This window comes from Sodiomyces alcalophilus (genome assembly GCF_042370955.1).
Source record: "Sodiomyces alcalophilus JCM 7366 unplaced genomic scaffold ACRALscaffold_3, whole genome shotgun sequence".
NCBI lineage: Eukaryota > Fungi > Ascomycota > Sordariomycetes > Glomerellales > Plectosphaerellaceae > Sodiomyces > Sodiomyces alcalophilus.
The window spans coordinates 1,682,213-1,701,995 of NW_027263534.1; the positions used below are offsets into that span (position 1 = coordinate 1,682,213).

At 53.8% G+C, this 19,783-nt stretch overlaps 6 protein-coding genes across 6 annotated transcripts; 3 read left to right on the top strand and 3 right to left on the bottom strand.

Annotated features, from left to right (window-relative positions):
- Positions 1-671: 671 nt before the first annotated feature.
- On the bottom strand, positions 672-6,434 carry ACRALDRAFT_2034174 (uncharacterized protein). The gene is made up of 4 exons (XM_071020747.1): positions 6,190-6,434; positions 4,685-5,245; positions 4,401-4,558; positions 672-4,258 (listed from the first exon to the last, which is right to left on the bottom strand). Exons 1-4 carry the CDS (start codon positions 6,251-6,253, stop codon positions 1,127-1,129), a joined length of 3,915 nt encoding a protein of 1,304 aa, XP_070875923.1. The 5' UTR covers positions 6,254-6,434; the 3' UTR covers positions 672-1,126.
- Positions 6,144-9,284, top strand: ACRALDRAFT_1092971 (uncharacterized protein; the record flags this gene model as incomplete). The annotated part of the gene is made up of 21 exons (XM_071019641.1): positions 6,144-6,265; positions 6,300-6,336; positions 6,403-6,447; positions 6,514-6,553; positions 6,633-6,641; positions 6,692-6,804; positions 6,838-6,964; positions 7,070-7,174; positions 7,204-7,258; positions 7,294-7,395; positions 7,540-7,565; positions 7,612-7,800; positions 7,860-7,931; positions 8,042-8,052; positions 8,084-8,203; positions 8,244-8,295; positions 8,361-8,526; positions 8,682-8,736; positions 8,778-8,900; positions 8,942-9,223; positions 9,264-9,284. 21 exons carry the CDS (start codon positions 6,144-6,146, stop codon positions 9,282-9,284), a joined length of 1,872 nt encoding a protein of 623 aa, XP_070875924.1.
- A 450-nt stretch (positions 9,285-9,734) lies between these two features.
- On the bottom strand, positions 9,735-10,268 carry ACRALDRAFT_2088703 (uncharacterized protein; the record flags this gene model as incomplete). The annotated part of the gene is made up of 1 exon (XM_071022525.1): positions 9,735-10,268. A coding segment is annotated over one exon (534 nt), but the record flags the coding sequence as incomplete, so codon positions are not given.
- Positions 10,269-10,475: 207 nt separating this feature from the next.
- ACRALDRAFT_1056056 (uncharacterized protein) lies at positions 10,476-14,459 on the top strand (the record flags this gene model as incomplete). Its single annotated transcript, XM_071015866.1, has 5 exons — positions 10,476-10,534; positions 11,827-12,114; positions 12,208-12,890; positions 13,446-13,655; positions 13,723-14,459. 5 exons carry the CDS (start codon positions 10,476-10,478, stop codon positions 14,457-14,459), a joined length of 1,977 nt encoding a protein of 658 aa, XP_070875926.1.
- Positions 14,273-15,394, bottom strand: ACRALDRAFT_1092974 (uncharacterized protein; the record flags this gene model as incomplete). Its single annotated transcript, XM_071019642.1, has 9 exons — positions 14,273-14,626; positions 14,651-14,735; positions 14,784-14,819; positions 14,889-14,912; positions 14,987-15,058; positions 15,083-15,141; positions 15,177-15,192; positions 15,230-15,328; positions 15,372-15,394. The coding sequence occupies 9 exons, from the start codon at positions 15,392-15,394 to the stop codon at positions 14,489-14,491; spliced, it is 552 nt and encodes a 183-aa protein (XP_070875927.1). The 3' UTR covers positions 14,273-14,488.
- Positions 15,395-16,124: 730 nt separating this feature from the next.
- ACRALDRAFT_1008814 (uncharacterized protein) lies at positions 16,125-18,953 on the top strand (the record flags this gene model as incomplete). The annotated part of the gene is made up of 2 exons (XM_071014711.1): positions 16,125-17,810; positions 17,877-18,953. Coding segments are annotated over 2 exons (2,763 nt in total), but the record flags the coding sequence as incomplete, so codon positions are not given.
- Between the last annotated feature and the right edge of the window lie 830 nt (positions 18,954-19,783).

A 19,783-nucleotide genomic window follows, 5' to 3' on the forward strand; every position in this document is an offset into this window, starting at 1 on the left:
CAACACGCCCGTGTGGATGGAGACCTGTCCCACCGGCATGAGCCGTTTGACTTCTATAGAGACCATCATGCATTCAACGACATACAACATACATACATACATAAGCATATACAATAAAGTTGGAAATCATAAAGCGTCCTTCACCCTAGCCCATTGTCGTCTTTACCAAGAGTCCCCGCCAAGCTTAGACGCGTCACTGTGCCAACGTCCTTTGCGTTTCTCTCTGTAAGCCAACGACAACGTATGTATCTGTCCGCCTGTGTTCCCACGAGCCAAGAAAAACCCAAGTTTTAAGTCGTCGTAGGTTACCATTCGGAGTGTCGGCATTGACGACAGTTGGTCCAAGACAGACCACATCCTCGCAGCCACAGGCGTCGTGTTAATAGAGGCTTTGACGCGAGAAATAGGGGCCGCCCGGAACAACGATGCGATACTCCCGTGGCATCGCCTAGGCCGTTATCTCGTTGTCAGCATCGCTGCTTTGCCGCACCAATCAAACTCCATCTTTCCGGCGGTGTCTGCATGGCCTAGAGACTGCATATTGTAGATAATTTGCCCTCGCTGCAGGCCAAGGGACCGGACCCAACGGAGAGCTTCCAACCCGCTTTGAGCGGGGTTTACCACTCATACCTCGTCGGCAGATGAGGTTATAAACATTGGAAGCCCGTGATGTGCCTTGTCCCTGGTTCACGGTATCATGTATGATATTTCAATTTGGGATCCCTTCAATTTCAAGTAAGAACCCGAGGGAATGGACTCGACAAAACTCCCCTATCATTCGGACAGTAGTAAAGAAACTCATAAACTGTCGGCATTCATTCGGTCTGTTTCGCGTCACTTGCTGTCCAGCTAAAATGCTCTGTACCTAGTGGTGTCATCAAAACGAAAGGACAAAACAAACAAATCAACGAAATTCCACCGCACATGCTCGTCCTGTTGCTGATAACATGGTGGCCATAACCCGATGCTTTCTATGACTTATCGTTCAGCAAATCCAAAATGCCCGTAAAACGCCAATCCTCCTCTCGTCATAAGACAAAAAGCATCATACTTTGTTTTGGCCGTTTGCCCCGCGTTGCCGTGTTTTCACGTAGATGCTCAGCGAGCTTCCCCTCGTTAGCCCACTTTAGAACGCATGGCCTTGATGCTGAGGGCGGTAGCCTGGTTGAGGCCGTGGGCCATAGGGGCTGGCCGGCGATTGGGGCCGCGATCCTCCGCCAAACTGGCCGTGAGGAACGGGTGGCATGGGACCCAAAGGCGGCGGCGCCGCCTGTCGCATGCGGCCCGGAGGAGCAGGCATTGGTCGATACCCACCACCCTGGTGCGGTGGCATGGGCCCCCCACCATACGGCGGTTGCTGCTGCGGCCGAGGAGGTCCGTACGGGCCTGGCCCGCCGCCGCGGCCCATACTATTCGGATTCGGATTCCAGCCTGGCTGACCATGCATCGGCTGCGAATACCCTTGCTGCGGGAAGGGAGATTGTTGGTGCATCTGCTGTTGCTGCCGATAAGCCGCATGCTGGACCGCTTGGCTGTTGAGCCCCTGCTTCATCTGCTGCCTCTCTCGCTCTCGGGCATCAATCGTAGCGAGCAAACCACCGCCGCCGGGAGACTGGGGCCTATTTCCGCCGCCTCCCCCCGTCATATTGACAAGCGGTGCGCCCGTCATCCGCGCAATCTGCTCCTGCTCTCGTGCCGACATGTGAGACGGCATCTCTGAAGAGCCTCCCATATCGAACCCGTGATTGGCACCTCGCGACCCTGGCCCTTGAAGCAGGTCAGCCGACTTGCGCCGAAGATGGGTCATGAAATCCTGCGAGGAGCGCCGCCGACCGGCAAATGGCTCCGGGGTTTTCGACCGTCTCATGTACGCTTGGTTGGACGGTGTCCGGCTGTGTCCCCCGCGGCTCGTCTCACTTTGCCAAGGAGCACGCCCGGCATCGCCCATATCGTCCGCGTCATGATGGGCAGCCATGGCAGGAGAATAAGGTCGGTGGCCATCAGGATTCACTACCGTGGCCGGTTGTTTTCGCGGACTGGCGCCGTAATTGATTGTCCGGCCAAAGTCGACTTCCGGAATATCGTAACCAGACGCGTTCGGTACTGGCGGCACTGGAGGCTCGCTGCCAACGGTCTTTAGCACACCTGCCCGGGGTCGCTCCACCGATTCCTGCGTCTCGGCCGACTTATGAGTGCTGGCGTAGTCCGGACTGGCAACGGATGAACCGTCATCATAGCGACTGCTCGCCACGCTTCGCTCACTATATTGGCGGTGGATGGCTTGTTCGGACGGCGGTGTCCTTTCGGCCACCGGCTTGCGATGGATGGGCGGAGACATCTCCACCTGGCCTCCTCGGCCGGCTGATGTGTCGGCTGTGGGGGTCTGCGGTCGCTGCTCCCGCAGAAATTGCGGCGGCGGCTGTCCATAACCTGGACTTCTCATGTCCGGTGTGGGTGCACGGCCAGGCCCGCCGATGGGAGGTGTTTGGGTGCCATCCGGTCGAGAGAAGTTGCTGCCGTATGGTGGCTGGAGGGCACCGCCCGGGCCGCCCTGTTGGTGATTGGGAGGCATCGGGCTGCGGGGACCAGGGCTCGGCGGAGGGCCGTACCCCGGCTGAGCTAGCTGGGGCCTGGACCTTTGTTGGCTCAGGTGCGGCATCGCAGGGGGCGCGGAGCCCGGGGGCCTCATAGCTTCATTGAGTCCGTTCTCGTTAGCATTGGCTCCTATAGGGCTGGCGTGAGGATGTACCGATGGTTGAGCGAACGCGGCGTTATCCACGCCGCTTCTCCCTTCAGGATGAGCGCCGTCAGGATGGCCCTGGGTGGGGGCCGCCAACCCGCCCGCGTTGGCCAAGTGGGACAGTGTGGAATTCGAAAGCCGGCTGTTGGCCTGTCGAAGCTCGGGAGAGTGGTATGGCTTGCTCACCGGATGGGACCGGGGTCCGTGATTAAATGCCGGAGGCTGAGACACCGGCTCCGGCGTCTGCAGGTTCCGCATGCTTTCGAGCGGCGGCGGGGTATTGCGAGAGAGCTGCTCGTCGTCCGAACTCATTCCTTCCATGGTGCCAGCCCTGTCCCGCATAATGCTCCTCATGGCGATGGGTTGGCGTTGACCATTGGAGTTCATGTATGGGTCCTTGTCAAAGCCTCCTGGGGCCTGCTGAGGGCGGAAAGCGGTGTAATTGTGCATGTTAGGATCCGATGGAACGGCAGTGATTGTGCTCGCTTGTCCTCCATCGGCGAAGCCAACGCGGGCTCTGGGTGCTGGCTGGCCGGGCGACCCGTTTCCATTGAAGCTGAGGCGGTTGCTCATGCGGCTGTTGCTCCTGCTGTGCGACTTGGACGGCTCGGCCGAATCGTCCACCGAGTTCATCTTCTGCCCGGTGAGTTCTTTCATTTGCTTTCGCCATTCCCGCTCGGACCACGACGAGCTTCCTTCGGTCAAGATCAAGCCAGACACATCTTGAATGTCCATGTAGCCGTATCTCTTGTGCTTGGGCATGGCGAACATGAGCGATCTCGAATCCAAGACGCTGGCAACAAGTCTTCCAGGACGCCCGTAGAGGCCGAAGGTATCCCACGTGGGGAAGAGAAAACGGAGCAGCATCTCGAAACCGCTGACCATGGGCTGGGTTTCCGGCATGATGAAGACAAATCCCTCTGTTGAGGAAGGCGGTTCCGAGTGAATGGTGATGTTGCCCTCAATCTTGAGAAGCGTTGACGCATCGACGAGCGACTTGGCCTGGGGGTAAATGGCATATGCAGAGTACGAATCGGTGATTGAAGCGATCGGTTTGGCCTTCTTCTGCTTTTTGCCTTCCACTTTCGTGTCGTAGAATTTAATGTCGCCCTTAAGGGTCGGGACGGCTGAGCGATTGTAGGGCGCCCGCTTCTTCAGCTCTTTTTGTTGTTTCTGAAATTCCTTCTCGTCGGGCGGGGTGATAACACACCAGCACCGCCTCCAAGGAACTCCCGCGCCAAAGCGAACCCTGACCCATGCTTCCGTCTTGTACCTCGCTCTCTCCATGACGATATTGATGTTGTTAAGGGACTTGCCCTTACCGGCAATCAGGGCACCCGTATAAGCTTCCTGCAAGGTGGAGTGTTCGTACATGGCTAGACGGATGCCGGCCGTCCATTGAATGAGCGACTGGTGCGAGTTGAAGTGGAGGAGATATCGGTTCCTGCCTGCGGTAGAGATACTCAGGATGTTCTGCAGCGGTTGCTCGTCGTTCGACCTCGTAGGAAGCGATTCGATCTGTTACCAGGTCGAGATTCCTGTCAGCTAGCTGCCCGTCTATCGGCACATACCGACGTGATCGATTTGGGCGTGGTACGGCCGCATTCCTGGCCGCAGAACGGGGTTGCATCGGATGCGGTGGTTTTGCAAAAGAACATACCATTTTGATGGAGGCATCTGTGAGGTTGATAAATTTTGGCAAGACTTCGCCGTCCTCGCCTGCGGCATCGAGCTCAGCGGCATCCCAAAGGGACAAGACTGTGCCGACGAGCTGGGCGAAACATTCTGTCCAGGTGCGATCGGGGTTGGGTCGGCCCTCTGAAATAAAGGTGTCAGATATAAGTGCCTCGACGGAAAAGGATTAAGACAAGTGGGTGACGGGGATCACGCATGATAGGGGAAAATCCGCCAAAGAGACGGTGAAGGATCTGTGATTGAACGCACGTGTGTTTTGGTCGTCCAGCTTCAGGAAATAACCTTCCTGATACAACTTGTTGGCGTGGCTGTTGAGGAACGTGAAGATGGGCTGTAGCTCCGGGATGGTATCCTCGGTGACATCCATGAGGGGCGGTTGGTAGGTCTGTACCAGCGAGCGTGGGCGTTGGCTGTTGTTCCGCTGACGACGGCGACCGGCGGCCGGGCTTCCTGACGTACTTAAAGGTGATCCGTTGACGGGTGACGCATCAGCATCAGGCGCCGAGAAAGTCTGGGCTCTGGGCGGAGTGCCTGGGCGCTGTACGAAAGAAGACGTTGACAGGTCCGAGGTAGGGAGAGTCGGAAAAGGCTCCAGCTCCGAGTGGGCAGCGGGAGGCACAGGCTTGGCAGCGTCGGTCGGTCTGGAAACCTTGCTGTGGTTCTTGGAGTTTTGGTTGTCGAAAGAGCCGAGGGAAACTGGCGAGTCGTCGCGGGGAGGAGAGGAAGCTGGCGTCGAGTTGGCTGAAGAGGAGGGAGGAGATTTGGACAGATCGCGGTGACTGGAGGAAAACTGGGACATAAACGACAGGACTATCCAAGTAGCAAGTTCAGTTAGTCGCAAGCACCTTCAGATATCCATCAAGTACTGTGTTCCGTATACCCCATGACAGGTAACAATCGGCATTATGTATAGGGGCGGGAAGAGCAGAATGGGGCTTCGGTACAGGCCAACACCCCGGGAATTGTCTGGGAAGATGGACAGAGTACGAGGTAATTGGCCAAGGGGAAAAAAGGGAGGAGGGGGCATTTCCGAAGTGGGGAGTGGGCAATAGGACAGATGTGACCGTAGTGAGAACGTTACAGAAAGCAAGAGCCACTAAATTTCTAGCGTACCGCACTGAGTGTGGCTGATGAAGTACTGTTGTACGAAAAGTACTATTGTTTCACAGCGCACCCGGGACTTCCCAGGTACGTGTGTGGGTGAGAGCGCACGCATGTGTGTAGCGTGGCAGGCGCTACCAGCATGTGGCAGGCATGGAAGCTGCGTATTACAAAGAGGCTGAGTAAACCCGCCCCAAAATACCACCGATGCTGAGAGGTCTCTGCTGGATCTGTGTGGTACCAGAATTCGCGCTGGCGACTTGCTGGTGTACGGGAAGGGCAAGGCAAACCCCTGTTTCATTGGCGCGCAGCGAGCAGCAGACCCCGATGCCCGGAGATGAGGCAAGGAGGTGAAGTGCGTGAGATCGCCGCGACAAATCTGACGTGCTGTGACGACATTCCAAGGATTCTCGAATTCTCGACTTCTCGAATTCTTTGGCCTAGGATGCACAGCACAGCCTCTCCACGCTAGCATGTTCCCTGCACTTGCAAACGAAACGAGTGTAGGCAGGATCTCCCTATCCTGCGGTGAGGGATCATCGTATATGACGTGGCTTAGGTAAGACCTCCAAGGGTACGAATGTCAAGGAGAAGAAAGGGAAATGTCATGGAAGAAAAAAAAGCCATCGTCATGACAACAGCCAACAACATACCTCGTTTGCGACCTGATATCCTCTTTGTGCTCGAGCCGTTCGAGTCGGCGCCCATGAGCCTCATCTTGGAGAGCTTGTTGTGTGGGAAAACTGAATGGCTGGGTAGTGAGCCTCTCGGATCCCTCGGATGTTCGACGTGGGAGGAATGTGCCCTTTTTTTTTCTCGTTTTATTTCGGCGGGAGAATGAGATATCGAGGTAAAGCGTGTCTGAGGGTGTCGAGAAAAGATGGAAAGACACGCTCAAGAATGGAAAAGGGGTATCGAGAAAGAATATAGGATATGGAGAAAAGATATTCGTAGAGAGAAAATCGAATGGAACTTAGTCCCCTCTAATAGCAAGTATTGGTGGAATGGACGAGATACGTGCAAAGTAAGGTTGGAGGAACGTTTGATCTAGCTGCAACCAGCATATAAACGCCGCTTGGCTTTCGGCTTCCAATAGCGATCGATGGTGGAAGACGTAATCAGGCCGTACTAAAATTCAAGCTGGAGTCTTGTTAGTGGCCAGACCTAAAAGAGAAGAATACCTGGCTGGCAAGGTCCTGGCCAGAATGAATGACTCGGCCATCTCCCCGCCGGTTCATATACGCATTACGCAAATGCCAAACGGCCAAGTTATGGTTAATTCCTGAGCCTGACTTACACAGCTTGCGTCTTTGGTTGTCTATTCGCCCTCGGGCATTCTTGGTCAGCATCATCTATTTGTGAACCACACCGTGGCGACTAGGATGCCACCCAAGATGACGACGGAGGCTATCATACTCCGTACTTGCCGTGATTATGTATTTATTCCTTTCGGATCATTCCAGGAAAAGAAAAAGAAAGAAAGAAAAGGGAAGACGAATGCAATAAAGGCTGCCTCAAAGCGAATGCCCCTAGGACCGGATTTGCTTCCCATTGACGCCGAAAATGGAACGGGCGTTTCTTATAAGCTTTATGTGCCTTTCACTCCGAAATTCCATTTACTCTTCTTCTTTGTTACCTGTTGGTACAACCCACGTAATAAGCACAAGTGAGAATCGGCCAAGAGGAGGTGGACCCTGTAGATCAGGCGCGAAGTAGCGGGCTGTAATGGCCAGGATTGGGACTGTTTGCGCTCACAGCGCGCCTTTCCCCTGTGACGGGCCGCCCTTTGCTCCGGGGAAGAGACGGAAACGCAGGAAAAGCAAATATGTGGTAGCGGATATGTATATCACAGAGTCGATGTATCTCTGCCGGCGCCTAGATCCCGAAAATAGGTATCCGTATAGAAAACCCTCACGGTAACGCCACTAACTACATTCAACGTACTTCGTACACGTAGGGTTTTCCTATTTCGTGGCTCCTCGAACATCTCCGACGGTTTGTAGTCTCGCCTGGTCCAATATTCTACTTCGTACGAATATGTTTGCATCTTATAAGCCACTTGCTCCGAAATTGAGTCTTCCTTCTATCAGTCTTTCTAGCTAGAACCTACAACGTATACTGCTGGGATGCGGCCACATGCACAAAAACACTCTGCGCCACGGCTATGCCACTACCTGATGATCGACCAATAGAAGGACCCTCAAACACCACCCAGAGCGGCAAGACACGACGTGAATGCACCCTACGAAAGCCACCCGCTACTTGTCCGTAGAGCCACGTCCTGATGACCCCGTATTCGCTTAGTCAAGGGAGTGGAATCAAGACAACCTGCATGACTACGAAGTACACTTCGCAGGTCCTGATCATGGGATCCCGCCCGAAAAAAACAAGGCACGTCAGCGGAAAACAAAGGTAAACGCCAGTTATGTTCTTTCCATATATAAATACCCGGTATATCAGCGTTACGAGTGCTGATCATGTCTCATGGGACTGCTGGTATTTGAGGTGGTGTCCTGGTGAAGGTGGATTTCGATATCACTTGTTGAGCCCCACATAAAATCAGTACGGAGTACGTACGGCATTCCCATTCGGTCAGTGCATGGGTCTGGGCCTACGAATTGGCGGCAGTTTTGCGACAAGCGGCTAGCTCGGGGCGTTCGGGTTGGCGTGCCCCCTGACTGGATGGCGGTGCGTCTCTCTGAAACAGATCCGGGATGACTTGCTAGGTAGAGAAGGAGCGATCGTAGCAAAGTACAAACGTAACGAGTAGTGATGCGATGCGACTCTGCGGGCATAGGGCACATACAACACCATTTGTCAAAAGTCGGTCACGGCAACGGACTGTCCAGTGCACGCTTCCTTCTCGTCTCTTCCGTTTCCCCTCTTGGAAAATGCTCCACCACATCCCCATCTCCCTTTGCGTTCCTGGAACTCTGGGGGAGGCGGGGAGATGCGGGCGGTCTCGTTAGGGGATCGAAGCGAATACGGAGGTGCACGAATAGGCAGGCAAGGAGGTGGACCATTCTTAACAATATTCTACCTAGCCGCTTTTCACTTACGGATACATCGGGGATGCGAATAAGAAATACCTCTCGCTTTCGCTTTCGTTTTTAGCTAGGCGTATTTCTCTATGGAATTGCTCAAGTTCTGCTCGGTGTTTACATGGTTTCTTTACCCTGCAGCAAGTAATCGCCGAATATGTGGATAGAAAGAAGATGGTAATTGAATGATGACATAACAGACGGCGCAAAAGTTATTGATCTGCTACATCCGGCCAGGAAAGGGAGAACAGATGGGACAGCCCGATTCCAATAATACAACGTACATCAATATATCGACGGCCAACCTAGCCAAGCTGCACACCGTCATGCTACTATACGATGTAGAGGCTGGGCCTGGTCGTAGTTGATCGATCTGAGCGAATGTATCTCCAGCCATAATTTCCTAGGTCTCGTTGTCCTCCTTGCCTTTGACGTCACCTACACCAACATGTCACAACCCTTGATCTGCACGCTCTGGCGGTCGCTGCGACGTCACCGTCAAAAGGAAAGAAAAAACATAGGGAAGGACGCCTGGTCGATCCACGGTCCCATAACTCAGTACATGACAACGGCTCCCAAGAAAGAAGGCGGTTCCGACAAACACATGACGATAAAAACAGGGGCCCAAGGTTTCGACCTGGGACAAGTCGCGAATTGAGAACAGTCGACCGTGCCGACCGTCACAGCGGAATGACGTCGCCAGATAGCTGAAATAGACTAGAAAATCAAATTGCTCTCGGGCCGGTGTGGACCGCCGACAATATAGTATACTAAAAGACCGCTGGAAATACCTCGGTATCTATGAAGAAATCAAATACTCCGCAGTGCTTCTAGCTGATAAACTGAACGTGGAGAGTCTTCGCGGGGCTATATCCAGGACAGTGAAGGGGAATAATCCGATTACCCGACGAGGAGAAAGCTTTGGAAGGTTGTGAACAGGGTACTTTGAGGAAGAATGTCAAATCACAGGGGTTTCGGACCTTCCTCGATTGTCTTTAATAGCTTCTCTAGTTCTTGCACCATGCTGGCGTATTCCTGGGCTGCCTTGGCCGCCTCATCGACGACAAATAGTCCATTGTCTTTGAGGTACTTAGTGTACCGTTCGGAGAGTCAATCTGCTCCTGTACCTCCAAATGGAGATGTCTGTTCTCGGCCCGTTGAAAAAAACGGGGAACAACGTTCGAGCTAGGCTCATCGAAGAGCTTGTCATATATAGCCTGATAAAATATAGCGTTCAGGTGAGAGTGGTGTCGTAGCACCTCGGCCATGGGCAGCGCCACGTCGTTTAGCAGCTCGAGATCCCAGTCCTCTGCAAGCTGACGACACTCGACGCCCTTGGCTAGCAAGACATTGCGGAAATGGATAAATTCTGAGCGGTACTCATCCCCAGTTATACACTGCGGTTCGCGCCCCGCGAGCCACGAAGGCGGCGTGAATGACCGGCGTGGGATCGAGCCGGTCCACTCCCAGTCGATAATAGCAACAATATTAAGCTCATCGTCGACGAGAATGTTCGGCCATCTCAAATCCAGATGCGACAGGATAAAGGGACCGTCGTCCCAACGGGAACTGCTCAATTTGGGCACTTCTTTATCCAGACACTCAAGTGCGAAGACCTCGCGCTGTGCTGCTTTCAATGTCTGCGCGCTCATTGGCAACCTGTAGGCTTCCTTCATGACATTCAACTGATGCCTGTAAAACATGTTTGCCGACTTGAACGCTGTAGAAGGGCCAGCAGCGCTAAGCCCTTGCACTTGCATGTCGTTGATGTGTATAGAGGAGAAGGGCCCGACGACAGGGTGGTCGTACCCGTCGGTTGGATGTGGCAACAGGGAGCCAGCGGATGGGAATTCGAGCTTCCGTAGTTGGGCCAGGACATCAATAAGTTGCGAATAGAAATGGTCGCGGCGTTCCCTGGTATCATTGATGAACGACTCGATGTCGAGGTGATGTCCAGGTATGTAGTCAAGAATGAGGTATGCCTGGGTTGTGGATTGATCCCGAGTCAGGGCTTCGTTTCGCCCGAAGCCGTGGATACGGGGAATAGGGATGGTAGTGTTGGTTTGGATATACCTGGAGGATGAGTAGCTTAGCCACCTAACGTAGGTAGGGGAGTGCGTTTCTCAGGGCCCTTTACCGCATGGTAGTCACTTCGCTTTGGATCTTAGCCCAGTCGTCGTAGACAGCAGGTTGGATAGGAACTCGCACGACCCATTGGGTGCCATCGTCCGGAAACTCGACAAAGAAGCAGGCATTGTAGCTCCCATTACTTGAGCGAAGGACTTCACATGGTTTCAGGTTGTTGTGCCGAGATGCCAGTTGGCGAATAGCATCTTGATTGATGGAGTTGATGAACTCTTTCTTTCGCGCATGCCTCTGCTCGTACGTGAGAGGATAGGGAGTCATGGAATAGCGAGATCGTTCTCGGTGAGCGATGCTAACGAGTCGTAGGTAAATGGTCCACGCCGTGGCGAATCTGCCAAATGGTTGCGATTGATGTTATACAGGAGCTGTCGGGAGCTGTCGACGTTACTGAGTACATACTCGGCATTTTAGAGAATGGTTAGAAGGCCGACGTCCAACGCCTCAGGGCCTGAGTGGATGGTGGTTCTCCCAATTGCGAATCAACTTAATCCCAGTGTGTGTGTGTTGTACAAGTGCAGTGTAAAATATTTGAGACAAAGGGAGGCTGTGAGATACCGTCACTTGGCCGATGACGAAGTTTGGTTTTTAAAGTACATACGGGGGTGGTAACTGATTGAGGAAGTCCCCGGAATGGGGCTATGAAGACAAACGAGCCATTTTCGGTCAAGATACATACCTAAGTAGAGAGAATGCTCCGGCTTGATTGAATCGGGCCCAATTCTTTGTACTCCGTATTACTCCCGTGCCTTGGACGGCTACTCCGTATTATCACATTATCACGTGGGAAAGCTGGTTCGGTTCCTTCCCACCCATACCACCGGTCACAGGCGGCAATGCTCCTCCACCCTCACTATCGGAACACCCTGACGCCCTTATCGACATCGGCATCGATATTTGCAGCAGTGCCCAGCGATCCGGGACTGTTGCGATCTAGCATCGCATCAGGCTCCAGATCTGCCTCTTTTTGGTGATGAGCTTCCTCGGTCTATCGCTACCGAACATCGCATCCACATCCACCAAGCGGCCGTTCCCACTGCCCTTGGGTGTTCGTGTCTTGTGGAAACCTCGATTGTCACGAGTTACAGAAACCGTTCGGCTGTTTAGTTCGAATCACGATATCCCGGCACTTCCTTATAAATTCGACACCGGCGTAGCACTTTTTGCGAAGCGATCTCCCAGGCCATTTCCCCCTCCGTTTCTCTCACCACCTTCCGGCTCCTTCTCCGATCCCCTGAGCACGCATCACCAGAGCCGAGACCGTCGTGCGCGTGTGAACGGCGATATTATCCTAGGAAAGACAAACGGAGATGACGCCGTCTTTGCGAGTGAATATTTCATTTGTGCAAATGATGGGGTTGGGGCGTGGACGACACGGCCTCGAGGACATGCTGGGTATGCACGCTGAAGCCATGCGGAAAAACACTTGCGCACACTAGACACATTGCAACATGCTCGGTCGATAACGCTGACTGACGCGTCTACTAGACTCTGGTCCAGGCTGATCCTCCATTTCTGGGCCAATGCCCTGCGAGAAGATGCCAGCAAATATCAGACCATCGAGGAACGGTGTTCCTACAAACCAGATCCGGTGGCTTACCTACAGCAAGCCTACGAAAATACCATCAACGCAACCGCGAAACCGGTCGACTGGCAGGGTACTACGACGGTCGCTGGAGCCCAGATCCACTTCAAGCCGCTGGAAGGCAGCAAGAAGACAGTGCCGCTGCTGTATGTGACGAACCTCGGCGATTGTCAAGTCATGGTCGTGCGGCCGAAGGATGGCGCGATGGTCTACAAAACCAAGGAGCAATGGCACTGGTTCGACTGCCCCCGCCAGCTGGGGACCAATAGCCCGGACACGCCGGAGGCGAACGCGGTCATGGATGTGGTGGAGATCCGGGTTGGCGACGTTGTCCTGGCCATGACCGACGGCGTAATCGATAATCTGTGGGAACACGATATTGTGGAAAACGTCGTCCAAAGCGTGGAGCGATGGGAGCACGGTGCAGGCGGCACGCCTGATGGCGACAGGACGGGCGGCGCCAACGGTGGCATGAAATTCGCCGCGGAGGAGCTCGTCGCCGCCGCGAAAACGATTGCGCTGGATCCTTACGCCGAGAGCCCGTTTATGGAACACGCCATTGACGAGGGCTTGGCTAGCATTGGAGGTTAGTTGACCAACCCATCCGCCTTGAACCAGCTAACCCAAGATGCAGGGAAGCTCGATGATATCAGTGTCGTCGCAGCTCTTGTCACGAATAACGAGAAATGGGAAAATAGATAATTTTGGGTCGAAACGACTTTGGGTCGTTACACTATTATGTAGAAACAAGACGATGTCAAGAGTCGTCAAGGGAGCATGCGGGCTCTATCTCCGTCAAAAGTAGCGGTAGTCATCTTTGAATAATCCTGGCGTGAAGAACTTATACTTGGTTGGGCTGTTCGTAAAACATAAATAGCTCTTAAAATATAATTCTCATCATCACATGGTTTCAAGAGAAGTGCAGAAATGAAGGGAATATGCCAAACGGTGGGGGTACCCAGGTACCCAAGGTACCTTCCATGGAACTGGAAGTTAGGTGGGGTGTCCTTCTTATCTTATCGGTCGTATCTTATCTAGGTACCTGCAGCTGAAAAAGTTCTTGGAATTGCAGTCGCAGAAGGAAAAAGAACAACCTCAAGCTGCCAGCACCAGCACGACGACAACCTCTACCGACGCCATCAGCAGCAGCAACACTCGGAAACCTACGTCAAAATGCGGGGCAAAAGGAGCAAACAGTACCGGAAGCTTATGACCCAGTACTCCCAGATCTGGGGCTTTCGGGAACCATACCAATGTCTCATCGATGCCGAGATGGTCGTCGACTGCCACAGATTCAAGTACGACCTCATCGCCGGTTTGAAGCGGACACTGCACGGCGAGGTGAAGCCAAGTATGTGATTTCTATTTCGCCTTGTCTGTACCATTGGGAGCAGCAACTAACTAGCGACACGTGTAAGTGATTTCGCAATGTGAAATTCGGAAGCTCTACGCACGGAAATCGGAACCCGATATGAACCAAATCATAGAGTTTGCGAAGACGTTGGAACGGCGGCGTTGTGGTCACCTACCTGAGGACTACCCAGAGCCGCTCTCCACGGGCGAATGTTTCCGGGCGGTGGTGGACCCCAAGGGCAACAACGTGAACAAGCACAAGTTAGTTTCGGTGTGCCAGGACGAAAACGTGCGGAGAATGCTACGAGGCATTGCGGGCGTGCCGCAGATTTACTACAAGCGGAGCGTCATGATAATGGAGCCCATGGCGAGCGAGAGCGTCGCGGTCAGAGAGCGGGAGGAGAAGGCCAAGTACAGGGCGGGACTGACAGGACCGGCACCCGGGCGGGGGGCAAAGAGGAAGAGAACAGAGGGCGATGACAAGGAAGATGAAAATGCCCAGCAAGACGGCGCCGAGGGAACCAATGGCGTGGGACCTGCTGGATCGGCTACGGGCACCACACCCGAAAAGAAGAAGAAGAAGAAGGGACATGGCCCCAAAGGACCGAATCCTTTGGCGGTCAAGAAGAAGAAGAATGTGGCGGATGCAGGAAAAGAGGCGACCACATCCCCGGCCAAGCCTGCAGGCGAAGAAGCACCAGCGAAGAAGAAGCGGAAGAGGAGGCACAAATCACGACCTGATCAAGGGGAGCAGAACGCAGAAACAGCCCCGGCGGCTGTGGAATCAGCAGGTGAAAGCTGACAGCACTCTAATCTGCTTCCGCAAGGCACCTAAGAGTTGTGTGGTAGGATGAGCGAATGTAATGAGATACCAATAAAATGGGCTGCAGCGTTTTGGTCTTCCTCTTTTATTCCTCCGACTGTTACAGGGTTGAAGCATGAAGAGGTGCACAGAGCTGAGACGATGGACTAGAGTTGTCATGTCATTGCAACCTCCTGGCATTTTGCCTTGAAAGTCTCGCCGTCGCAGGCAATGCCAGCACAATGCCCACTATGATTCTTCGAAACCAGCTGGCTTCTGGGGCCAAAGTACAAATGCAACAGCGCTCTGACTGCAGGATGTCACAAATGGTAGCAGATATCAGAGGCAGCCCCGAAATATCTAGGTGGTCAAAAAAATCACACGAGGCGTCCTATTATCCCTATAGTCCTCATTCCTTATGGTCGGAACCGGTTGAAGAAGTGTTTACCAGACCTTGCAAGATCTTTGTCCAAGACAAAGAAACGCAAAAAGACGGTAAAAAGTAAAAGAGACTGAAGAGTTTCTACTGGCCTACAAGCTGAGGCTTGACCCTGGGGTGTGGCTTGCACCGGTCCCATACAAGCAATTCCCCGTTGCATCTACGCCCCAGGTTGGGGTTTCACAGCGGGGCAACCCCCTTGTAAGGGTTCTGCGAGACTCCAATACCGGATTCTCCTTTCATCTTGAACATTCAGAGGCTTAGCTTCGTCAATGTACCGTGTTGGGCCCTGTACTACATGCCGATTTTATTCTTCCTTATTCTTCCGTACATTTCTCCATTCCATCTACGAAACTCGGAAATTGAGCTAAGCAGGGAAAGCCTGTCTTCTGGCACCCTTTCGACCCAGGGACGATCAGGATCATCCTCGCTGTACCGACAGACAGGGTCGTCTCGGTCAGGGGCTCGCAGACCAAGTCCATGACCTGACAGACATTGCCACTCCTCCATCTGATTTATGATTGAGTTTTATCTTTTTAACCGGAAGACACTTATGCCGGCAGGCACAGGCACATGATATCGAAAGTCGGCGTCGTCGCTACTTGCTTGCATTAATTTACTCGAACACCTTTAACACCCTTTTTCCTGATTCCGACGAAGACGACAACGACGACGAACTCGAACCTTGAAGCAACAGCCAAGTGACGATTGGCTTCACAGAGAATCTACGTGACCAAGACGACCCCCGTCGTAGAGCCGACATGCCCGACAGCCCCGAGTTGGACGACTTCGGCCTGCCCATCAGGAAATGGGTTCCGACAGCGGACCCATCTGGCCAGAGGGAAACTTCACCTGCTGCCACAGAGCAACTCAATTCTGAACAATCCCCGCCGCCGAAACCAGAGGCCCAACCCGAGAAACCAGCAGACGATACGGTCCAGGCAGATACGGGAAAGGCTGGGGGTTTCGAAAACCAAGGGGATGGGTTGCGGGAGACTCTGTCGAATTCCCAAGCCGATACAGAAAGACCGGGGATCATTGAAAGCGCAAAGAAAGATGCTCAGGACGGTGGTCTGGAAGACGCGAACTCGAACTTACGACAGCAGAGAGAAACGGCCATCGCCACCCAACTACCTGGTGAAACGGACAATAATGTAATCGAGTCGAACGAGGAAGGGATTAAAGTCGACCAGCCATCGGCCGACCGAGATTCAGCAGCAGGGAAGCCTGCCACGAATCCAAGCACCCCGAGCCCACCGAGCCCGGACACGAAACACACCAGGGGCGAGAGCATCTCGAGTGTTAAAAAAGGACATGTTAGAGATGCGAGCGCCGTTAGTGCCGGCGTGGGAGAGTTCTCGCACCAGCAGGTATTAGTGACCCAAGTCGACTCTAAAAAGGAAGAAGCGGATGACGACGACGACGACGGCTGGCAGGAGATGCCAGCTTATGCTCCTTACGACATATACGATGACAATAATAAGTTGATTGCCAAGGAGCACAACACTGATGACGAGGACACTGAAAAGTACGGCTACGGGAATCTCGGGGGTGCGGGAAAGGGCTACACCCGTGTCGTCATGGATGACGATGCCGAGTCGGCCACCAGCATGGACGAAAACACCAAGTACCTCTTCAAGGAGGGCAATACCACAAGCGCACTCCACGATGATGATGACCAGCGGGATGCTGTCACGCAGATGCAAGCTACCAAGGATTTGTTGACGGAAGGACAGAGGGTGGCCTATGTCGGGCTGACTCGGCTAGAAATCTTCCAGCTCGTCAAGGAAGCCGAAACGATCGGAGAAACCAAGGGCACACGGAAAGAGGTGGCGACGGGAGCTGAAGCTACCAAGATGTGGGGTCAGAAGATGATGCTCAGACTATACGCACATATGGATATTAGCGCCGCCGAACAGGTCATGGTTGAGCAACTGAGCGAGCACGGCGTGCTACCCTCCGATCTCACGCCTCTCCTTATGGCCAACGCGCGTGTGAAAAATCCAATGGCCGCGGATGAAGAAGTATCCCCTTCGGCATCGTCGTATGCTGTTGGGAAAGGCTCGTCTACGCCCCGCTCATCTGTCGGAGACAGTCCTGCATCACGGCCTCTGTGCCCCGAAGAGGAGAAGCCAGCCGAGCCGCCTCCGCCGTACGAGGCCCATCCCACCGAAGAGATGCCCGCGGTCAAAATGCCGTCGCAGCTTCCCTCGACCCAAAATCTCGAGATTGACATTCGCTGGACGATTCTTTGCGATCTCTTCCTAATCCTCATTTCGGACTCGACATACGATGCCCGCTCCCGTCTTCTCCTGGAGCGTGTCGGGAAGAGGTTGGAGATTGACTGGCTGGATATCCGCAAGTTCGAGAAGCGAGTTACCGATGCTCTCGAGATGCAGCAACAAGCCGAGAAGGAGAATTGGAACGAGGACGAGCACATGGAGCACCGGAGGAAGCAGGCATTGAAAAAGCGCTACGTCATGATGGGCTTGGCCACCGTGGGCGGCGGCCTCGTCATCGGACTGTCGGCCGGTTTGCTGGCCCCGGTTATCGGTGCCGGCCTCGCTGCGGGATTCACCACCATCGGCGTCACTGGCACCTCGACTTTCCTGGGCGGCATAGGAGGAGCGGCCGTTATCACATCAGCGGCTGCTAGCTCCGGCAGCGTCATCGGCGTCCGCGCTGCGAACCGGAGAACGGGGCCCGTCAAGACGTTCGAGTACCGGCCGCTTCACAACAACAAGCGCGTTCATCTTATTGTCACCGTGTCGGGCTGGATGACAGGCAAGGTCGATGACGTTCGGTTACCCTTCAGCACCGTGGATCCTATCCTGGGCGATTTGTACTCTGTTCTCTGGGAACCCGAGATGCTGCGAAGCACTGGTGACACCATTAATATTCTGGCTACAGAAGTATGTCTATCCCTTTTTGTAACCTCCTCACAATGAGGTTCAAGTGCGAATACTGATGCATTGCAGGCTCTCACTCAAGGTTTGCAACAAGTCTTGGGCAATACTATTCTGATGAGCTTGATGGCGGCTCTGCAGCTGCCCGTCATTTTGACCAAGCTATCCTACCTTATCGACAACCCATGGGCTGTATCTCTGGACCGGGCCACGGCGGCGGGACTTATTCTGGCCGACTCGCTGATCGACAGGAGTCTCGGCACTCGGCCCATCACCCTCGTCGGCTACTCGATCGGGGCGCGTGTCATCTTCTCCTGCATCCAAGAGCTCGCCCGCCGGGGCGCGTATGGCTTGGTCCAGAATGTGTACATGTTCGGTTCGCCAGTGGTCGTGAAGAAGGACGAGTACATACGGGCCAGGACCGTTGTGCCAGGTCGATTCGTCAACGCATATCATACGAATGACTGGATTCTCGGCTATCTCTTCCGGCTCACGAACGGTGGCATTCGGCGCGTTGCCGGGCTTGCCCCCATCGAGGGACTCCCGTGGATCGAGAACGTGAATGTGTCGGACATAGTAAAGGGCCACATGGAATATCGTCGGATGATGCCCCGTCTATTGAGGGAATGCGGCTGGCCCGTGGAGAGCGACGAGTTCAGTGAGATTGAAGACCCTGACCCGGAAAATCACGAGCAGCGCCAGCGAGAACTCATCAACGAAATCGAAGAGGCTCGAAAGGAGCTCGAGAGGGAGGGACAAAAGTCCAAGAAGGGTGGTCGGTTCTCCCTCTTCAGTCGCAAGAAACGCCTCGAGAAGGCCGATTGGGAGATTTACGACACAGCACAGAAAGGGGACGGGAAGACGGAGGACCAGTTTGGAAACAATCACGGGGTTCTCTTTGATGTCGATGCGATCCGGGCCGAGCTGGCCAAGGAAGAGATGGAAGTCAAGGAGCTGCAGTCGACCCTGCCACCCATGAAGCTCGACATACACTCGTCACCTGCATCCGCGAGTAGCCCACGAGATAAACTTGGGGCTTCCCAGAGTCCGGAAGGGCCGTCGCAGCGGCCATCGTACGACTCCAGGGTCTCCCAGGAACCTTTGAGAACGTCTTCGAACAATCGCGCCTCTTCTCCGTATTACTTGGAGACGTCGGATCCTTACAAGGACGACGAGATATCCATGACGTTTGATACCTCCTTCCAGGACCCTCCGTCCGCTCCCCCGCCACCACCAAAGGATGACTGGACGCCGGCATCGAGGCCAGAGATGAAATCTGCGCAAACAATGCCGACCATGACGATGAAGGATCCCTGGGGGGATCCAGATGACGAGGACTTTGGGAGGGAGAAGGAGATGTCGATGACGTTTGCTTAGGGGTGGGTTCTAACCAAAGGTGTCAAGATGCGCTTCTGCCAGCTGTCCGCGTACACACGCCTTCACTATTCGTGTAAAACGCCTTCAACTGATTTCACGGATTAAACGAGGAAGATGGCGACTGAGCGACTGAACACGACGAGCCGTTAATAATCTTGGTCCGTCTTATTTTCCGGGGGCGTTCTGGTCGATTTTCGCCTGGCAGTCTTGACATTCCTTTCACTTGCAAGAAGCCAACGCGGAGTTGGGAAATAGACACGACATGTAATTACCAACTGGGAACACATTTTGTTCCGTGTACTTACTAGGTGCATTAGAGAAGATGATGAATATCGCCGATGCGTGCGTATTATTCGAATCATATGGAAGATGCTGCTCACCCCAGGTGTCTCAGTCTAGGGTCTCGAATATTATAAGAGACTGGATATTCCGACTGTACCACTTAGATATTCCGACTGTAGTTCCTGTGGACCCACCTTTCTAGCCAATCAAATTTATTTTCTGGACCACGCACAAAGTAATCTACCACATCAATTCAACCCATCAAGATATCGTCAATCAACAACGTCAATCAACAACGTCAATCAACAACGTCAATCAAC

Bases quoted from the DNA above. Each gene is read 5' to 3' on its own strand.
- ACRALDRAFT_2034174 (XM_071020747.1), bottom strand. From the start codon at position 6,253: ATGAGGCTCATGGGCGCCGACTCGAACGGCTCGAGCACAAAGAGGATA. The intron at 5,246-6,189 runs GTATGTTGTTGG...CTACTTGGATAG, and splicing joins GATATCAGGTCGCAAACGAG to TCCTGTCGTTTATGTCCCAG. The intron at 4,259-4,400 runs GTATGTTCTTTT...ACCTGGTAACAG, and splicing joins CAGATGCCTCCATCAAAATG to ATCGAATCGCTTCCTACGAG.